The sequence below is a fragment of the Podarcis cretensis genome (assembly GCF_951804945.1).
Source record: "Podarcis cretensis genome assembly, chromosome: 5".
Lineage (NCBI taxonomy): Eukaryota > Metazoa > Chordata > Lepidosauria > Squamata > Lacertidae > Podarcis > Podarcis cretensis.
In genome coordinates this window covers 97,918,223-97,937,682 of record NC_137174.1, presented here as the reverse complement: position 1 = coordinate 97,937,682, position 19,460 = coordinate 97,918,223, and the positions used below count along the sequence as shown (strand labels likewise).

Sequence of the window (19,460 nt, the reverse complement as noted above, 5' to 3'; positions counted from 1 at the left end):
ATCTTGGTCATCTAAGAGATAATCCTTCAGTTTCCATCTAAAAGTACCTTCTTCCAGACCTTTCAGTTCCATCTTTATTGGGTTGTGGTCAGATATTATTTTGGCCTGAATCTCTACCCTTATAATTCTTGGTGTTAGTTCGTTCGAGACCCAGATCTGATCTATTCGGGACAGTGATTGGTTAGGCTCAGAGTGGTACGTAAATTGCTTTTCCAGCGGATGTCTAAGTCTCCAGGCATCTATTAGGTTACAGTTTTTAACCAATGAGAAAAAGGTTCTGGGCAGCTTCCCTTCCTTACCCCCCCCATCTCTTAGTCTGTCCATTTCTAATGAGACCACCCCATTCATATCGCCGAGTATAATCATTTTTTGATCTACGTATTCAGCTAGTTTTTCTTCCAAGGTTTTATAAAACTCGGATTTATTATCATTTGGAGCGTATAGTCCTACTATAATTACATTTTGTCCATGCCATTTAATTTGTACCATCATTATCCTTCCGTTTTCATCTTTAAAGATTTGCTGGGCCTCAATCTGTTTTTTAACATAAATAACCACACCTCTTTTTTTGACTTTATCAGATGATATGAACTCATTTCCCAGTGTTTTATTTATCAGAATTCTTTTATGTCTTCTTGTTATATGGGTCTCCTGTAAGCAAATAATGTCTACATTTTCTTTTTTCAAGATTTGTTGGATTTTGTTCCTTTTTTTTCTCTCGTTTATCCCATTAATGTTCCAACTCCAAATCTTTAATACCATGGTGATTGAACCTACCTAAATTACTTCTTTTCTTATATTTCAGCTAATTCTTCTTCCTCCTGTTCTTCTTCTTCTCCTCTTAACTCTTCTGCTACCTCCTCTATCTCTTCCTCAGCACCCCCTGCTGCCTCTCTTATTTTGTCTTCCTCTTTTTCTAGTCTCAGTTCTTTATATTTTCTTAGGAATTTGCTAGTTTCGTCTGGTTTAACCAATCTATGCCTCTTGCTTCTATACATGAATGAGATGCCCTCCGGATATTCCCATTTAAACTCTATATTATTTTTCTTCAACGTCTGTGCCAATGCTTTATACGGCTCTCTACGTTTCAGAATTCTAATTGGTAAGTCTTTGAAAATTATTATATAATTCCCATTAATGCACAATCTTTTTTCTCTATTTCTTTGCAAAATCATATTTCTCATTTCCTTTTCTTTAAATATAATCAGGCAATCTCCTACAAATTTTTTAGCTCTGGTTGTTTTTATTTTTAGTCTGAATGCCGTTTGAACTGATTTTGCCATCTCTTCTGTTGGTATTTCCATCCATTGGGCTAATTCTACAATCAAATTCTCTTTAATATTTTCTCCTTGTCTTTCTGGCACAGCTCTAAGTCTTAGGTTAGCCTCCCTTAATCTTAGTTCATTCAAAGCAATTATGTCTTTCAAGTCTTCTTGCGCTTTGCTTAGTTCTAATAGCTCTACTTTGATCTTCTCCTCCTCACGTCTTACCTCTTTCAATTCTATTCTCGTCTTTTTCAGCCCTTCTTCTGTTACCTGAGTTCTCCTAAATATTTCCTTTATTTGACCTTTTAATTCATTGACTGTTTCGTCCATCTTTTTATCCATTTTCCCTATCCTATTGTCTACCTGTTCTAGTTTTACTTCTAAATTTTTTTCACTTTGTTTGATTTCCGCAAACATTCTTAGTATGTCTGCCTTGAAGTCTTGTTCTTGCTTCGATCCCTTTCTTTCAGAAGGTGTCCCCCCCTCCCCCCTCTTTGCTGTGTTCGACATTCTCACCAAAATACAATTACAAAATCCACGCACTGCACACTATCAAATATCCTGACAGGAAACACACCTCCTAAATTTACACCGACCCCAAATAATAATACTATAACCAAATAATAACACTATAACCAATATAGTCCAATAATATTTCAGTAGGTCAGCAGCCTTCTTGCACCTCTTCTTGCCTCTATTCAGGCTATTCCAGGTGTTAGCTCAGTCTTCTTCCTCCTCCCAATCCAGAAAGGAGAAAAAGAGACTTAAAGTAATCATACAAAACGCTGGTATCAAGGTAAAGTCTGTCTGTTAAATATTAGGTGTGGTCCTGTTAGTTGAGCATCATATGAGGGTGCAGGTGGATCACCATAGCCACAAAAGTCACAAAAATAGATAAAGTCTTGCGTCCGTGCTGATTCCGGGCAAAGACTGAACTCCTCAGTTCTCTTGTTTCTCCCCCCGGATTTTTCTTATTCTTAGATTCAGAGGTCGTATTCTTAATTTAATCCGAAGTTTCTTTTGTTGGAGAGCGGTGTGCTTCTCTCGGCAGGGTCGGGGCTTCGCTACTCGGGGGGTAGGAAATGGCTTCCCATGACCTGCTGCTCAGCTCAGCCGTACTCTTCGCTTCTTTTTGAAGTTACCTGACGGCTGGGCGAATCGCTATTGGCCTTGCTGGGATCCTCGCCTTCTGGACACCCTCCAGAGGTAATTTGGGGGGCCTCTGCGCCCTTAGGCACCCCTTCTTTCCCCCGAAATAGCTCGGGATTTTCCCTCACGGCAAATCCCCTCCTGCTACGAGCTCGCTTCCGCCGGAAGTCCTCTAACCTGTTGTAACAACCATTTTAAATAAAAATAATACAGAACAACAGGGGCAGCAGGAATCACGAGAGAAGTGATGATTAGCTTCACGGTTTTTCCCATATCACGGTTTTTACATAGCACAGGCACACATCATGACCTGTGATTTATTGCCATGTCAAATATTATGAAACTGTTATCACGATGTGGTCTTCAACCGATTTTGGACTGTGTATTGATACATCGCCCAGCCCTGGTGTTTTGTGTGCAGTTTGATCCTCACTTTGTAACTCATTACATTTCCATTTAGTTTTACTTTACATATACCAGGGAAGGGGAATCTGTGGCTTTCCAAATGTTGTCCCACCTGCCCCAGCTAGCAGGCCCACAGTCAGAGATGATGGCATCTTTGGTCCAAGAATATCTGAAGTGGCACAGATTGCCCATTCCTGACAGAAGGAAGGAAGATAGCTAGCTGGTGTGACTCTGTTGCAAAGCTCTGGAGCCACCTCTTCCTGTACTGTGTGTGTATTGGTTTTAACTGCTGATGAATAATTACATTTTTAGTGCTTTTGCGCTGAGCTCCCTTGAGGATTTCTACTGTTTTAAGGTTATAATAACTTGGCCGAACCCTCTTGCCTGTCAGTCCTGCCTCCACCCTTGAATCGAAAGTTGGCTGGAAGTTCCTTGGGACAGAGAACTATCTTCTGCTTGTCTTACTCTGCCCCGTGTCCTGTTCACTGGTCGACACTGCTGTGCGATTAAATGATCAGGGTGGTCCTTCATACAGGACTGAGGAACGGTGCTGTCCTCAGTTGCTGGCATTTACCACTTATGAGGTTTGTATTGATGTAAACCTCCAGAACCTATTTTGTATAGCTAACTATTTAGCTCTATCCCCTGTATATTTTATCTTATTGCTATGGCTAGTGGCTAATGCAAATAAAGTTTCTATCTATCTCCACCACTTACGAGGGAATCTCCACCCTTCCTGTTGAAACCGTCGTAAGAGTTTCAGAAAGAGAGAGAGAGAGTGAGAAGAAAGAAACATGGTTATTTTTGGAGAGCCTGAGAATGGACATGATCGGGTTTTTGTTTTTGTATGATGGCTGCTCCTTTAGCTTGGCCACATTTTCTTCTTAGGAGCAGAGTGGGTTGAAATGATTTGTGCACAGCTAGGATGAAAATATTTGGCTCAGATGCCTCTCTCTGTCTCTCCCTCTCTGGAATACCGCCATGTGCACTGCTCGGGTCATAAACTGGTCACTCCTGCCCCAGTTAAATATTGTGAGTCTTCTGATGTAATAAAACTACAGAACTTATTGAAGTGCTGCTACCACGTTCTACCTCTCTCTCTCCCCACTCCCCTCACAAATGAAAAAGAGAGAAAGGCTAAAGGGAAGGTTTGTAGCTCTGTAGTGGAAAACATGTTTGGCAGTGGAGAATCCCAAGCCCAGCGTTCCAGATAAGGACCTCCACTTTCACTTTCTTTAAGCATCTCTTTAAATGGGCTTTCACCAGTACGCAAGCCATTCTTCTAAGTCTTGAGATAAATTGCTTTGCAAATATTCCTATCCCCAAGAAGAAAGCTCTTATAACAATTATTGGAGCTTTACTTGTTTATTTTTAGAACCACAGAATCATAGAAAGTTGCTAGGGACCTCATCCAGTCCATCCCCCAGTGCAGGACTCTCAGCTAAAGCATTCATGACAGACGACCATTCAAACTTTACTTAAAAACCTCCAAGGAAGGAGATGTCTTGTCAGAATCTCCTTTCATTGGTTCAGGTCCTACCCTCCGGAGCAGCAGAAAACAAGCTTGCTCCATCTTCCATGTGACAGCCCTTCAGATATTTATTGCATTTCCTCTCAGTCTCCTCTTTTCTAGGCCAAACATACCTAACTCCCTCAACCCTTTCTCAAGAGGCTTCGATTCCAGACTGTTGATCATCTTTGTCATGAATTTATTTATTGCATTTATATCCTGCCTTTTTGTCCAGGGAGCTCAGGGTGGCATACATGGTTCTCCCTCTCCTCATTTAATCCCCACAACAACCCTGTGAGGTAGGTTAGGCTGCGAAACAGGCGGTTTGGGGGAACTGAGAGCCAAGGAACCAAGGGAAGGGTGGGATGAGAGCCTCATACAGGACCTAGGGCAACCTTTCCCCAACTTGGTGCCTTCCAGAAGCTTTGGACTACAACTCCCATCAACCCCAGCCAGCACAGCTGTAGTCCAAGTGATCTATGGGGGCACCAGGCTGACCTGGAGACAGGAACAGCTGTGCGGCCTTGGTGGGGAAGGATGTGGAGAAGGGCCATTTAAAATAATGGAGTCAAATCTCTGTCCTCGTGGCGTTCACATCTTCCTTCTTGCCTGTCTTCTTTGTTTCTGATTTGCTCGTGCAGTCCTGTCGCGTAGTTCTGACGCTAGTAAGTAAAACTGCTCCTCTGCTCAACGCCAACCTCATGTTTGCGCTCCTTTGATGGCAGGTGACACTCCCAGGATATGGAACCGCAAGGATGTGCACGAGGCGCTCCTGCCCACGCTTCGAGGGATGGACCCAGCAAGCCCGCCATCCCTCAGAAGAACGCGTACGCGAGGCTCGTGCAAAAGCACCACAGCGGGAGGTTCCGCTCCTACCTGAACCACATCGCTCAGAAGCTGCAGCTGGAAGAGGGGACCCTCAACGACTCGGGTTCGGACACAGAGCCGTCCTTGAAAAGAGGCCTGGTGAGGGAGGCCCTGTCTAAAAACGGGGTGAAAGCGTCCGGGACTTTGCTGGCCAGAGCCCTGCATCCAGGCCAGCCGGAAAAGTCTGAACGCCTGAATGAGGAAGGTTTGATCAAGAGGCAGAGCCGTGCAAGCGAGGCTGGCAAAGGTGACTACGAGGAGGATGTCGCGGAGGAAGAGGATGATGACGTCTCTCCTAACCGCCACGGTGATGCAGCTGCCTCTGCAAGGGCAGGGCAGGCGTTGGGGGGCCACAGGACGTTGTCCACAACTGCCTCTTTTCTGCCGAAAACCCCTAGCTCTGGAGAGAGGGGCAGAGAGGAGTATTGGAGGAGCAAGTGCAGCGGCAGTGACGGTCCTGCCGCTTTGGAGAGAGCAGACAGATCCGTATCTGCTGGACAGTTCAGCGTGGATTTGCCCACAGTGAGTTCCAGGAAGGCCAGTCCCTTCTCCAGCCAAATGCATGGTGAGCTACTGAGTGTCTTAAATGGTTGCAGTTGTTGATCCGAATAGCAGCGTGTGGCTTATCTGTGTAACCTGAGATTGTTACAGCTTGAGTGCCGTGTTAATCGCTGGTGTTACCCGGGCTTGCATGAGGATGGTGGTGGTAAGAGCAGCTGAAGGCTTGCAGCTGGTTTAACCTGCTGGCATCCCCAGCAAGGAACAACTAGGTTATATATAGATTTCGGTTGCTTAGAAGCCACCTCTAACCAAATTGTTAGGCGTTGGCCTCAGATGTTTGGGTGTCTGGAATATTTTTCAGCCCTCTTTCTCTCTGTCACCATTCATCCATGTGCCATGTGGTCTGTATTGCTAGCTTTACCCATCAGCAAGATCCCAGATAGCTCCAGTGATTCCTTGCTTGGGCTTGCCGTCAAGGCAGTGAGCTTGTTTGTGCCTGCTTGTTATTACAGGGCGCGCAGAGCACCTCTTTGTAAACAGGGGCACACCCTGGTCTCATCAGGCCTACATGCATGTCCCAGCAGTTGCCGGCTTTGTAGGGGACGCTGGGCCTCTGTATATAGGGGGACTGTCACTCTTGCCTGTGTAATCTTACTGCTGCAGCACCCCAATATGATATCCTGCTGCTGTCAAGTTTGAGGCCAATCCAGGAGCTCATTTCTGGGCGTAGGGTACCACAAATGAGGTATGTTGTGGCGCAGCATAGTAGCCTAGAGACTGAGCTAAATTGGGAAGCTAAGGTCTTGCTTCTACTATGAACACATTAGAAGGCCTCAGACAAGTCACACACTCTCCCAGCACCTGTAGATCTGCAGTATTGGGATAATATTGGCCTACCTCCCAGGATTGTTGTAAGGATCATAACAAAATATTGTGTGTTACTCCCTTGGAGCATTCTGAAGTGCTACACAGATGCCAATAATTATTCTTAGCATCTGTTACATGCTGTCTTTCCCCTTCCCCTCGATGACTGGGGTGGGCAGGGTGATGGGAGGGTCTCCCTCCCTCTCCTTCCTGGGTCTCCCTCCCTCTCCTTCCTGGCCCTTCCTCTTCTTTTAAGCATTGTCAAAGCCCATTGAGCTAATTCCAGCCCTGGTTGCAAGGGGTGGGTGGGTGTCTGCCTGCACACCATGGAAGGAATTCAGTGTAGTGCTAAGTAGATCATGCCACCAGCGCAAACATTTCCACTTTCCTGATGGAACAATCTCCCCTCTCATCCCACTGTGTGTTGTTCTGGTGGTTCTCTGACTCCTCTCCCAAGCAAATTTGGGGGGAGGCACAGGGGGAGGGGAGATGGGAAAACCCCTTTGAGCTGGTGAAAGTCTTTTTGCTGGCAGGACCAGTTAGCTGAAACCATCTAGAGCACATTCCCTCTCTGCCTCCCCGCAAAAATCTTGAGAACTGCAGTTTACCACTTGCAGAGCTACAGTTCCTAGCACCCTTAACAAACTACAGTGCCCAGGATTCTTGGGGTGGAGGAAGAATGTGCTTTAAATGTATATGTGTACACAGCTTAATTCTGCTTAGGAGTTTGGGCCTTTTGTGTTTGAGAAGGAAGCATTCCAGCTATTTTATGTGCAAAATCGGGGCACACATCTGTGCTTGTTTCTAGCCACTAAGCATCATTGCCTCTCCTGCTTAAGGGTTTTGACTTTTCTGTAAGTTCCTCTGCCTGCTATATCTATTTGTTGTGTGATCGCCTGTTCCACATTGGCAGATTTCCGAAGTAGGCAAGTTTGTAAACTGACCGCAACACTTCTCTTTCCTCATCTATATTTCTTAATTTTTATTTTTCAAATACATGCCAAGCTTTTTAGCCTTCAAGGGGTTTTATATTTTTAAAGACCCTTGGAAGCGTTTAATAGCCCTTCCGGTCAAGGTGTGATTGCCCTTATAAGAGAATAAGAACTAGGTTTCATTCAGCAGCAAGTTAAACTAAGTGGATAAACAGAGTGTGTGAGGATGAAAGAGAAGCTTGCGCCAGCCACATTATTTTTTAAAAAAATGCATCAGCCCAAAATGGTGGCAAAATTGGGAGAGTTACTTACCAGGAACAAGAGCTGTAGAAAGCTCTAGGACCAGTGACTGTTGATGTTTTGTAGAACCCTCCCTTAGCAACAGCTCAGATTGGCTAGCAGTGATTCCGCCGCACCAGTTGTGCTTGGTGGTGACTTTTGCCTTCCATTGCAGCAGGCGGCCAGTCAGGTCAAGCTTGCTTAAGCCGCATGGAGTTTCTGTTCTACAGGCGCACCTTGGCGTAGGTGGGGCACTTAGTTTGCTCCTGCTTTCCGCACAAGACACATTGAGGTGTGGATTGCACAGGTTGAGCTGGCTGTGGGATGGACAGGGAGATGAGATGCTGAGAGACGGTTTCAAACTATTGGCTTTTTTGTGGTATGAAATGAGCTTCCTGGCAGGCAAAGTGCCATGGGAGAGTCCTTAGTTGTTCTAACCAGGAAGATGAAAAGATGTGAATGGCGGAAGGATGGTGATAGGTGGAAATTCTCATGATGCCGGTGAAGGGTTGAGTAATTGAGTGCCTTGAAATCTTGTGTAATATATTTGATTCCAGCCCATTGCAATAGTAATACTGCCACCTTTTGATCTGTGGATCCACAAGGCAGCTGACAGCGTATTTGAAATCCTTACGAAAAACAAAATAAAGACTGAACAGCACAGCAACAAAAACTAATAGATGGAAGTAAGGAAGTGGCAGAAAAGGGCAACCAAAACAATGAAGGTGTTGGGCGCTGGAAGTTTCAGGGCAGACAGAGCATAGTTAAAACTTTGCTGCTATGAGGTGGAGTAATGGCCGGCAACCTGAATGGCTTAAAAACAAATTTAAAGTTTAAACAAATTTAAAGAGGGTAAAGCTGTCAGTGGCTACTAGCCCAGATGGCAATGTTCTCTGTTAGACATGGCCGCTGAATCCAGTTGCTGAGAATCACAAATCGGGAGAGTGCAGTTGAACTCGAATCTTTCTTGCTGGTTTCCCTTGGTGATCAGGTTGGCTGCTGTGAGAACAGATTGTTGGACTAGGTGGTTCTTTGGTCTGATCCAGCAGGACTTTTATTACATTCTCATGCTCAATTAACCATGACAATATTTTAGCCTGGAGTTTCCCAAATTTGGGTCTCCAGCTGTTTTTGGACTACAGCTCCCATCATCCCTAGCTGGCAGGACCAGTGTTCAGGGATGATGGGAATTGTAGTCCAAAAACAGCCAGAGACCCAAATTTGGGAAACCCTGTTTTAGTCTATCAGAAATCTAATCTTTGGGTCTGGTTCATTGGCGAAGCTCATCTCATGTTCTTAGCAAAGCAGTAGTGATAGTTAAAGATGGTAGTCTTTAAGGTGCCATAAGACTTGGTTGTGTTTTTTGCAAATGATTAACTTGACTGCTGCTCTGGTAGTAAAAGTACAGTAGCACACAAACTCAGTGAACCCCCAAAGATTCATCTTTACTTGCAGTTTCAAATGCCAAAAAGATGGAGTGAGACACATCTACTTAGGAAGGAAATTCTACAGTTTTGGCATCACTATTGAAAGGACTTTTGACCTGATGGGCACCTGCTGTAAGGTGATGGAGGGGAATGGATCGGGTCCTCCAATGATCATCTTTACATATGAGGAGGTTCACGTCCATGTTCAATATTTAGCTTCTGTGTCTTGTAAAAACCCTGTCAACTAACAGTCTTTGTTCTGGACACTTGGTCTTCAAGTGATCTTGCTTAAATAGAGAACCAAACAGAAATCTGCCTCCTCACTTTGGATATCCTTTTGCAGTGCACAGTTGCATTGGCTAGGCCAGGCAGAAGTTGAAGTCCAAAATATCTGGACAGCCCCTGGTTGAGGAAGGCTTGTGCAGTGCAGTAGGTCTGTGGACTGTATGACCAGAAGCTTTGGGTTACGCTTCGGGGCTGAATGAAGACTGTATTTAATAGCAAAGATACACACATATATTCGTATAGCAACCTATTGGTACACACAGTACCCAATAAAGAATACAAATTAGAAAGCTGGTTTAAACCAGTGATTAAACTTGACCCCTTTTAAATCAAGCTATAGCTTGTTCACATGGGAAGATGAGAACTTGGCATCTGTGAGAAGACACTTTGAACACCACTAATTCTTGGGGTTTGTTTCCTGCAGGTGGCTTATACACTGCTTATATATTAACATGCTGTAATTTCTGACTCAGCCTCTTCCCCAGTTCCTTCCAGATATTTGGAGCTAGGACTGGTCTCGAGGGTAGTCGGTTGGAGAAGGCTTCTCTGGCTATTCAGGGTTACTTTGAGTCTGGCAGGGTGATGGAGCTCCCTGTTAACAGTTTGCAAGACAGAAATCTAATAAACCCTGGACACAATTTCATATTGCAAAATTGCACCCCTCTGGTCCATTTAGGGTGAGTCATATGCCATATTACATGGAGCCCTCTTTGCTGTGGAAACTGGGCCAGGGGACCTTATGTCCTCAGGTACTAAATGTGAGTTTTTCTGAAGTGTTGACTCAGGGGTTGCGCAAAATGTGCTCAACAGACCCAGCTTTATCGAACCCATGCAGGTGCCAGGAGTCGTAATTTATAGAGCAACGTTTTGGCGCAAGGGACCAAAATCCGTTCTGTGTTTGTTTAGACCAGTCTTCTCCGAAGACTATTCAGATTTATCTTAATCCTGGTTCCTGATCGAATGGAAGTGCTTAGGAAAGTGAGCTGATTTAATTCAGTTCCATTGCTGGTGGGTGGGCATGAAACTGATCGCTGCTGAGATCTGCGGGATCTTATGCTGACTCTGCTGAGGGTACTGAGCCTGACATCATCTCTAGGTCTGGGGTGGCCCAGGAGTTTGAGACTCTGGGCCTTTTTAACTGAGACTACAACCATCTATCTAGCCAAGACCTGTGAGGTTCCAATTTAGTGGAAAGACAGGGCACCAGTTTGTGTGGAAACCTTCAAGCCCCAAACAATTCCCCCCTTTAAATCCAGTTTACTATCTGTAAATGACGTTAATCAGAGTAATAGGATACAGAAAAGAAGGGAGTCTGGATTTATAGCATGGCACTGACTCTCCAATTGTTTCAAAATGTCTTTGTAAATTTCTCTCCTGATTTCTTGGTAGGGAAGGGATGCATGCATTCCTAAACTTTGCGCAGTTGTGATGTGATGTTTTTTGGCTTGCACCAAGAACAGTGTTAGTACAACAGTGGATAGATCTTCTCTTGGGAGCTTATATCATGCTCTTGTGCAGGGCTACCGTTCTTAAAACCACATATTCAAAACACAGTGTCAGCAATTGGAGCCCTGTGAAAGTCTCAAACAAGGAGAGGAACTTGTGCCAGTGTTCCCAAAGGTGCATTATCATATGCCCTCCATATCTTTGTGACTACAGCTTCCATCAGCCCCAGCCAGCAAGGCCTTGTTTGCTGGGGTTGTCAGGAAGTATGCCAAACACCTGACAGTTCTTGTTTATCCTCTCTGCTCTTCCTCCTCCGTCTCCACCATCATCCCCAACTGTTGGTTACTTGTTGTTGTTGTTTAGTTGTTTAGTCTTGTCCGACTCTTCATGACCCCATGGACCAGAGCATGCCTTCCACTGCCTCCCACAGTTTGGTCAAACTCATGCTGGTAGCTTCGAGAACACTGTCCAACCACCTCGTCCTCTGTCGTCCCCCTCTCCTTGTGCCCTCCATCTTTCCCAACATCAGGGTCTTTTCCAGGGAGTCTTCTCTTCTTATGAGGTGGCCAAAGTATTGGAGCTTCAGCTTCACAATTTGTCCTTCCTAACAGTGTTCAAATTTATATCTGTTATATTTTATCTGCACAATTGGAACGAATTTCATCAAAATGCTTTTTCTGTGCAGTCACTATTAAGAAAAAGAGGTAGGAATAGGCCAATACATACATGGACTGTCCCTGTATCAAGTAACTTTTCTTCTTTAAGTTCTCAAAGTTCTTAACCAAGCTTGAGGTTGTCATCTGAACTTGCCAGATGTTTAACAGAGAATCAATCTCTGTCAGTCCATCATTTGAAAAATAAGACTTTAGTCTTGCCCCAAAATGGCAACTAGACATCCCATTTTGGCGACTGCAACCTAGGTTTAAGGAGCCATTTGGCTCCTAGCTTCATATATCTTTTGAGTTTCTGACACTGGCTTCTTGGACTTTGATGTCATCTGTCTTTCTGCTAGCTTTGCCCCTTCATACCTCCTTGCTATGGCCATCTCCTTTGCAGGCTTCTGGGTGAATCTATGTGCTCTTGGCACACATTGTCTCCTCTCCCAGCTGTTGGGACCTTCAACTAGCCTTCCTGGTCCCTCTGTCATCTCCGCTGAATGTTGCTGACAGTTTTCCATAAAAATAAAAGCAAACCTCCTTGAGTATAGAAAGCTGTTTGGGAGAAAGATTCCTGCCGACTCTTCTCCCTGTCCTGCTAAGTTTCTGCATGCAAAGAGAGGCTTGTTTGTTTTAAACATTGGAGCATTCCACCAAACTCTAAGTTATTTTTATTTTTATTCTACCTTTCTGCACTTCAGGCAGCAAACTTGGGTTTCCCACGCTGTCTCTTAGTGACCAGATCTAGGCCTGCTTGGTTTTCAGCAAGACAGCTGCTGCTTCGTGTGTCTTCAGAGCATGATATTTTAGTGTGCCTCCACCGCCACTTGCAGCCTACAAGCCCCTGTCACACAACACAATTGCACATTTCACTGCTCTGGAATATTTAAACTCCCTTTTGCCTTCTTTCTCTGCCTTCTTTTAAGAGCTTCCTGTAGGCTTTTTATTTCTTTCTTTCTTGGTCCAAAGAAAGCAGAGAAGTATCCTTGGCCATGTTTTCCTTTGCTTGCATTCTGAACCATCTCCGAGGCTTTTTATAGTGCAGCGGGCCTGCCCTTGGCAAAAGAGAAAAAGGGGGAATTTCAGCTGGTGTCTCGGGGCAGGTGGGTGGGTGGTGGGGGTGGAGCCTGTGCAGCAGCTGGAAGGAGAGACCTACAGCCGGCCGCATCACTGACGGATGGAGAGCAGCTAGCAGGCAGAGGAGGTGGCCAGGGGGTCACGAGCAGGGTGGAGCAGGTTCACGGAGAGTCCTGAAAAACCATTGGCGTGCCGCAGCCCCTCCCTGACAAAGCAGATGTTGCCTTGCGCTCAGCTGGAGCGCAGGAACTGTTTTGATAAACTTTCGGCCCCCTGCTACTAAATGGCTCTGGGGCCAAGCCTCAGCCGAGCACGCCAGGATGGTGGATCTGTGGGCCTTGCATAACTTCCTTGCTCTCTACAATATTCTGTTCTGTATTTGCTCAGGTTGCCTGTGTCCTCCTGAAGCACAGGGGCTACTAGCCATACATTTCTGCATGGCTATGGAGGACAATATTCTCTCTCTCTCTCTCTCTCTCTCTCTCTCTCATATTAATGGTTAGTGGCACCTGATTCTATTCTCCTTGCCTTATATAATAATAGTGATAATTATATGCCACCCATCTGACTGGTTGCCCCTGCCACTCTGGGTGGCTCCCAACAAAATATTAAAAACCCAATAGAACACCAACCATTAAAAACTTCCCTGAACAGAGATCTTCTAAAAATCAAATAGTTGTTTATCTGTTTGACATCTGATGGGAGGGTGTTCCATAGGGCAGGCACCACTACAGAGAAGGCCCTCTGCCTGGTTCCCTGTAACCTCACTTCTCGGCAGTGAAGGAACTGCCAGAAGGCCCTCAGAGGTGAACCTCAGTGTCTGGGCAGAACCATGGGGGTGGGTACGCTCCTTCAGGTATACTGGGCTGAGACTGTTTAGGGCTTTGAAGGTCAGCACCAACACTTGTGCTCCGAATTGTGCTCCGAAACGTACTGGAAGCCAATGCAGATCCTTTAAGACCGATTGTAAATGGTCTTGGTGGCCTCTCCCAGTCACTAGTCTGGCAGCCGCATTCTTCCTCTTTAAGTTCTCAAAAGTTCTTAACATAGATCAAGGTTGTCATCTGAACTAGCCAGATGTTTAACTGATAATCAATCACAGTTAGTCCATCATTTGAAAAATAAGACTCTAGAGCTGTCTTGCTCAAAAATGGCAACTAGACATTCAGTTCTGGTGATTGTAACCTTGGTTTAAGGAGCCATTTGATGCCCAGCTTATATATCTGAGTTTCTCACACTGATAGGGATGCAAATCGGAACCAGACTACAATGCAACTGTGAAAGCAGCTTAAGCATATACAAGCTATGCTGGATCAGATCAATAGTCTGTCCAGTCCTGTTTCCACCAGTGACTACTGGAACGCCCTTCCCCTCGCTGTTTATCCCCACACCAAGTATTCAGAGTTATACTGCCTCTGAACATGGGTGCTCCACACTGCCATCTTTACTAATAGCCATTGGGACACATGCTGCTCCTCTATTCACTTGTCTAATCTCCTTTTAAAGCCACTTGAGCCAGAGGCCATCACCACATGAGCTGGAGGGGAGGTGGAATTTGTCAAGAACGCTGCATCTTGTGTGTGAGTTTGGTTTGGTTAAGCCTGGCTCCGTGACTGCTTCCCATCAAAACAGCACAACCAACAGCTGCCTCTGTTTTCTTACAAAAAAGCTGTGTTTGACGGGGGTTTTCAGGCAGGACATTTGATCTCTCGAGTTATTTTGATAAAACAAGAGGGTCACTTTTGATCTGTCAAACAGAATCTGTGTGTGCCGCTGCGATCCACATTCAAGACCATGGCACCCGTGTTTGCTGTTCTGCCTGGTTTGCACAGCTTGACGTAGCCGGCTTCCTTCATACCAGGCACACGAGTAATTGTGGGAACTCATTGTGGGATTTTGATTTGGCAACTTTTTCTCCTTAGGTAATGCTGCACATGGCTGGAGCAGCAGTGAGCCGGGTGGAAGGTTAGGAAATGCAACACCCCAGACCTGTTCCTTCTTCCTTGCAGAGTATTTAATTTCATGTTGGAAGTTGCCTTTTGTCCATTGATCCCAGTATAAACTACTTAGAGTGGCCCTCCAAGCAGTGTTAGAAACTCAGATATATAAGCTGGTGCCAAATGGCTCCTTAAACCAAGGTTGCTTAAACACAATGTTTAGTTGCCATTTTGGGGCAAGAGTAAAGTCTTATTTTTCAATGATGGACTGACTGTGATTGATTATCAGTTAAACGTATGGCTAGTTCAGATGACAGCCTTGAGCTTCGTTAAGAACTTTGAGAACTTAAAGAAGAAAAGTCCCTTGATCCAGGGACAATCCACATATCTATTGGCCTATTCCTAACTCTTTCTTAAGGGTGACATGGACCATTCATTGTTGTTGTTGTTTAGTCGTCTTAGACTCTCCGTCACTCCATGAACCAGAGCATGTCTTCTTCTTAAAGCTTCTCCTTTTTTGTGTCCATGGAGTTTTCTTGCCAAAATACTGGAGTGATTTGCCAGTTCCTTCTCCAGGACCATTCATAATTTAAGAATATTCTTCACAACTGAGAGCAGGGCAGTGCGGTGGGGGGAAGTGAAGACAAGCGACAACAATTAACTGTAACGTTGTTCACTGCTCCTGCTGAAGTTGCACAGAAAAATTTGCATTTCAGTTCCTGAAATTCGTTCCGATTGTGCAGATAAAATATAACTAATTGAATTCTACAGGATGTGATATTGGTGTGGAGATGTCAGACGCCATCCTGTTGCCCAGGTACTTTCACTGGGTCGCAAGTGGCCAATAGCAAGGTTCAAAATGTGCCTGGCTAATTTTGAAGGCTGCCTCCAAGGTCTTTGCTATGTAGGATGGTGGGGGGGGGGTGGCTCTAGAACCCAGCAGCTCCTACAAGCAAAGTGTCATTCCTACCTCTGAGCTGTGGGATTTTTCAAAGTACACTGGTACCTCAGGTTACATATGCTTCAGGTTACATACGCTTCAGGTTACAGACTCGGCTAACCCAGAAATAGTGCTTCAGGTTAAGAACTTTGCTTCAGGATAAGAACAGAAATTGTGTTCCGGCGGCGCGGCAGCAGCAGGAGGCCCCATTAGCTAAAGTGGTGCTTCAGGTTAAGAACAGTTTCAGGTTAAGAACGGACCTCCGGAACGAATTAAGTACTTAACCTGAGGTACCACTGTATTTTGGAGCTGTGTGCTTACACGCATATTTGCCACACCAACAAGAAGGCGTTCTTGAAGTGTAGAGGATGCTCACCCAGGAATTGCTCTAAGAACTGAGGACCAGCCTACATGTTGCATTGCCCATGCCCTGTTTGCATCCTTGTGGCATCTCCCTTTTTGGGTAGTTTATTATCCCGCCTCCCTACATTACATGGGGATTTTTCCTTCCAGTATCCTCAAGCAAATCTTCACAAATCTGTTCCCTGCCCCAATTGTCTGGTGCTAGCTTGTGTTCAGCACAGAATGGGAAGCCCCTTCTCCTACTCCAGCTCTGCAAAAGGGAGGATGGGTCTCACGTGTTGCTCTGGGCTTTGCCGCAGACAGATTCTTGCTCTGCTTTTGCCACCTCCCACGTTCATCGTGATGTGAAGGCAAGCCCCACCACCACCCTCCAGTTCCCTGGCATGTGCAGAGGACTTGTGGCAGCCACAAATTACGTCTGGCTAGTAACCAAGCCAACATTTCTGGACTCTGAAATTTATAAAGCTCTAAATGGCTTAGGACCATGGCGCCTAAAGACCTAAACTTCATGCATATGGACTTGCCCAGTTTTTAAACCACAAACCTCCGGTCCTGTATCTCTATTCCTCCACCAGCTACAGCAAGGCCCATGGAGACTGGCCACAGGGCCTTTGCAGTGGTAGCACCCCATTTATGGAGCCTTCTTCCCTGAGACGCTCTCCTGGTTCCGTCTCTGTTTTTCTGTTCAGCACCAGTTGAATAGTTTATTGGCCCAGGCCTTCTAATGCTGGGTTTATAAATCCATTTAGCGATCTTGGCTATATAAGTGCTGCTTTTTTCATTGGAGGCATTTCCGTGTGTTTACGGCTTTGTTTATCTGTTTCATGTATGCTGTTCTGTGAGCCTTGCTGGCCGAGTGGCAGATTTCTATTTAAGCTGAAATAAGTAAATTTCCACACGGTAAGGTTAAGAGTCATGTTGCATTGACGGCAGAAGTAAGCCATGACAAGGGATTTGGCTGTGGCATGGTTGCTGCAACAGAAGGGTGCAGCACCTTCGCTGTGGGGCAGACTTCCAAGGGGTCAGGGGTGGGGGGGAGGAAAGTGGGAGAAGCAACAGGTTCGACTCTTGCCTTTATGTGTGCTAGGGTGAACCCCAGCCACCCAAAAGCCAGTGGTCTCTATGCGCTCACAGTCCACGGACCCTCGCCCCTTCCTCCCTCATCCCAGCACGCATCATGGTTCAAGAGCGCACTTGTGAGGGGTGTGGCCTTGTGAGAGGGCGTGGCTTGGCAGGGTCAGGTGGGCTGCGTTTGAGAGCTGCCATTCACTTCTGGGCCTCAGGGCAAGGCTCTTAGGGAGCCGTGGGAGGGCTTGACACTCCTCATCCTACCCCTTTGTTGCAAAAACCAGGGGACCCCCCCTCCCCAATTCCTGCATATTATTGGACAGCTGTGAGTTAAAGCCAAAGGGATTCGCTAGGCTCCTTTGAACTCCTCATATCTGCAGGAAATACTTGGAAACAGTGCAGGAGCCTTCCTATCTAGGGAACGATGTGTTGAATCCATCTTGTTACCTGAAAGCAAATTCTTCTACTTTGTTTTATCAGTTCTTTGGCTTTGCTCCTGTTTCCTCCCATGTTGCTGTTAGCAAATGTGGATAAGTTTTTCTTTTTTAAAAAACCATAAAAATCTTATTTCTCTCTCTCTCTCTCTCTGTGTGTGTGTGTGCATATACTAGGCTCACTTTGCTTATAATTAGATTATGATCTAACACTGAGAACAATGAGACGCTACTTGAAGGCAAGTGGAAGAAACTGAAAGGGCCTGACACCTAGTCATGGACTAGCCTCAGAAGCTTGCAGATGGAAGCGTTTTAGTGGGGAAAGTTACCGAACAATGGGAAACTTTGTCCATTCTCTCCCCCCGCCCCCCATTTCAAACACTTCTACGCCAAATTGTGTTTAAAAATCAAAAGGAACAATTTAGTGCTGTGAGCCGCCGTTTGGAATCCATTGCTCTGCTTGGTTGGGAGTCACCTGGGAACCGTACAAGCCTTTAACGATGCCCTCGCCTGGTTCCTCTCGCCCTGGGAGATCTGGGTTAAAGACATAAATAACTGCAATGTAAACAAAGCTGAGAGTTCATCTGCAGGCGAAAACGCCCAGCGCTTGAGTTTGCAAGATTGTATATGGGCAGAGAACCTCTCTCTCTCCTCCTTTCTTTTCTCTGACTTCAGTTGGCTTGCTGTCTCTCACGACTGAAGCTGTGTGCTGGGTGAAAGGTTTTCTAGGAACCCGAGACTGGCCTTCTGTCCTTTGGGTTGCCTTCCTTTCTCAAGGTGCAGTGCAGTAGAGGAGCTGTCGCTCTGGCGCAGAGCGTGTGCCTTGCATGCCAAATACCCCAGGCTGAACCCGTGGCATCCCTGCTTAACAGGACTGGCACAGCAGGGCCAGGGCAAAGAGGTTCAGCCACCCCTCCTGTGAGCGCCCACAGGCACACAGATTCCGCATGTGTACTCCTTTCCTCCTTTCCAAGAGAGATTTCCCCCCATCATTTTTGACACACATGGAAGTGGATGAGTGGTGGGTTGGCACTGCTGTGCTGCAAGAGGAAGTTTAATCTGCTTCAGGCGGCACTGGTGGTGGGGGATGTATGAAGACAGGAATCGACGTCTCAATAGTACAGCAATGTGTTAAAGTGCTGACTCTGGTGGTGGTGTTTGGTGTGTGACATCTGTGCAAAATAGATGAATAGTAAAGGAGCCAGGCTTTGCTGTGAAATTTGATGATTGCCCCCCCCCCCCGCAAGTGCAAAGGAACGCTCTGTCCCATGAGACTAGGGCCCTTCAGGATTTAACCTCCTTCCGCAGGGCCTGTAAGACAGAGCTATTCCACCTGGCATTTCATTTGAATTCAGCCTGATCTTTTATTTCCCTTCCCTTCTCTTCCCTCCCTCTCCCCTTTTATGAAGATCACCCGCTCTGAGACCCCCACAGCTTATTCTCCCCTGGGCTCCTCGCTGGCCCAAGTAGGACCAATTCAGCCAGCTAGCCCTGGGGATTATCTAATTGATTTTTGATTTTTATTGTTATTCATGTTTTTATACCGTATTTTATGCTGCTTTTATCATTAAGTGTTTTAAATTTGTTGTTAGCCGCCCTGAGCCCAGTTTTTGAACTGGGAAGGGAGGGAAATAAATAAATAAATAAATAAATAAATAAATAAATAAATATTAAAGGTGCAAAACTCAGCTTAAGTTCATAGATTGTAGAGTTGGAAGGAGCCCCGAGGGTCATCTATTCCAACCCCATGCACTGCAGGAATATGCAGCTGTCCCATACGTGGACCGAACCTGCAACTTTGGCGTTATCAGCACCACGCTCTAAATGACTGAGCAGTCCGCTTGGATAATCAGGCCAAAGATCCATTTAGCCCAGCATCCTGTTCTCGCAGTGGCCAAACAGAGGCCTCAAGGGAATGCCCACAAGCAGGATCCGAGCACAAGAGCCCTTTCCCACCAGCAATTCCCAGGAACTAGGACGCAGGTGGCGCTGTGGGTTAAAGCCTCAGCGCCTAGGGCTTGCCGATCGAAAGGTCGGCGGTTCGAATCCCTGCGG

General features: G+C 45.9%; 1 protein-coding gene across 2 annotated transcripts in view; it reads left to right on the top strand.

Annotated features, from left to right (window-relative positions):
• The window catches only part of DIS3L2 (DIS3 like 3'-5' exoribonuclease 2), a 226,622-nt gene that overhangs the window by 8,046 nt on the left and 199,116 nt on the right, over positions 1-19,460 (top strand). For both annotated transcript variants that reach the window (XM_079977678.1, XM_079977679.1), the window contains exon 2: positions 5,055-5,761. In XM_079977678.1, coding sequence (XP_079833804.1) covers positions 5,071-5,761 — 691 coding nt within the window. In that variant the 5' untranslated portion in view covers positions 5,055-5,070. The remainder of the gene's footprint in view (positions 1-5,054; positions 5,762-19,460) is intronic.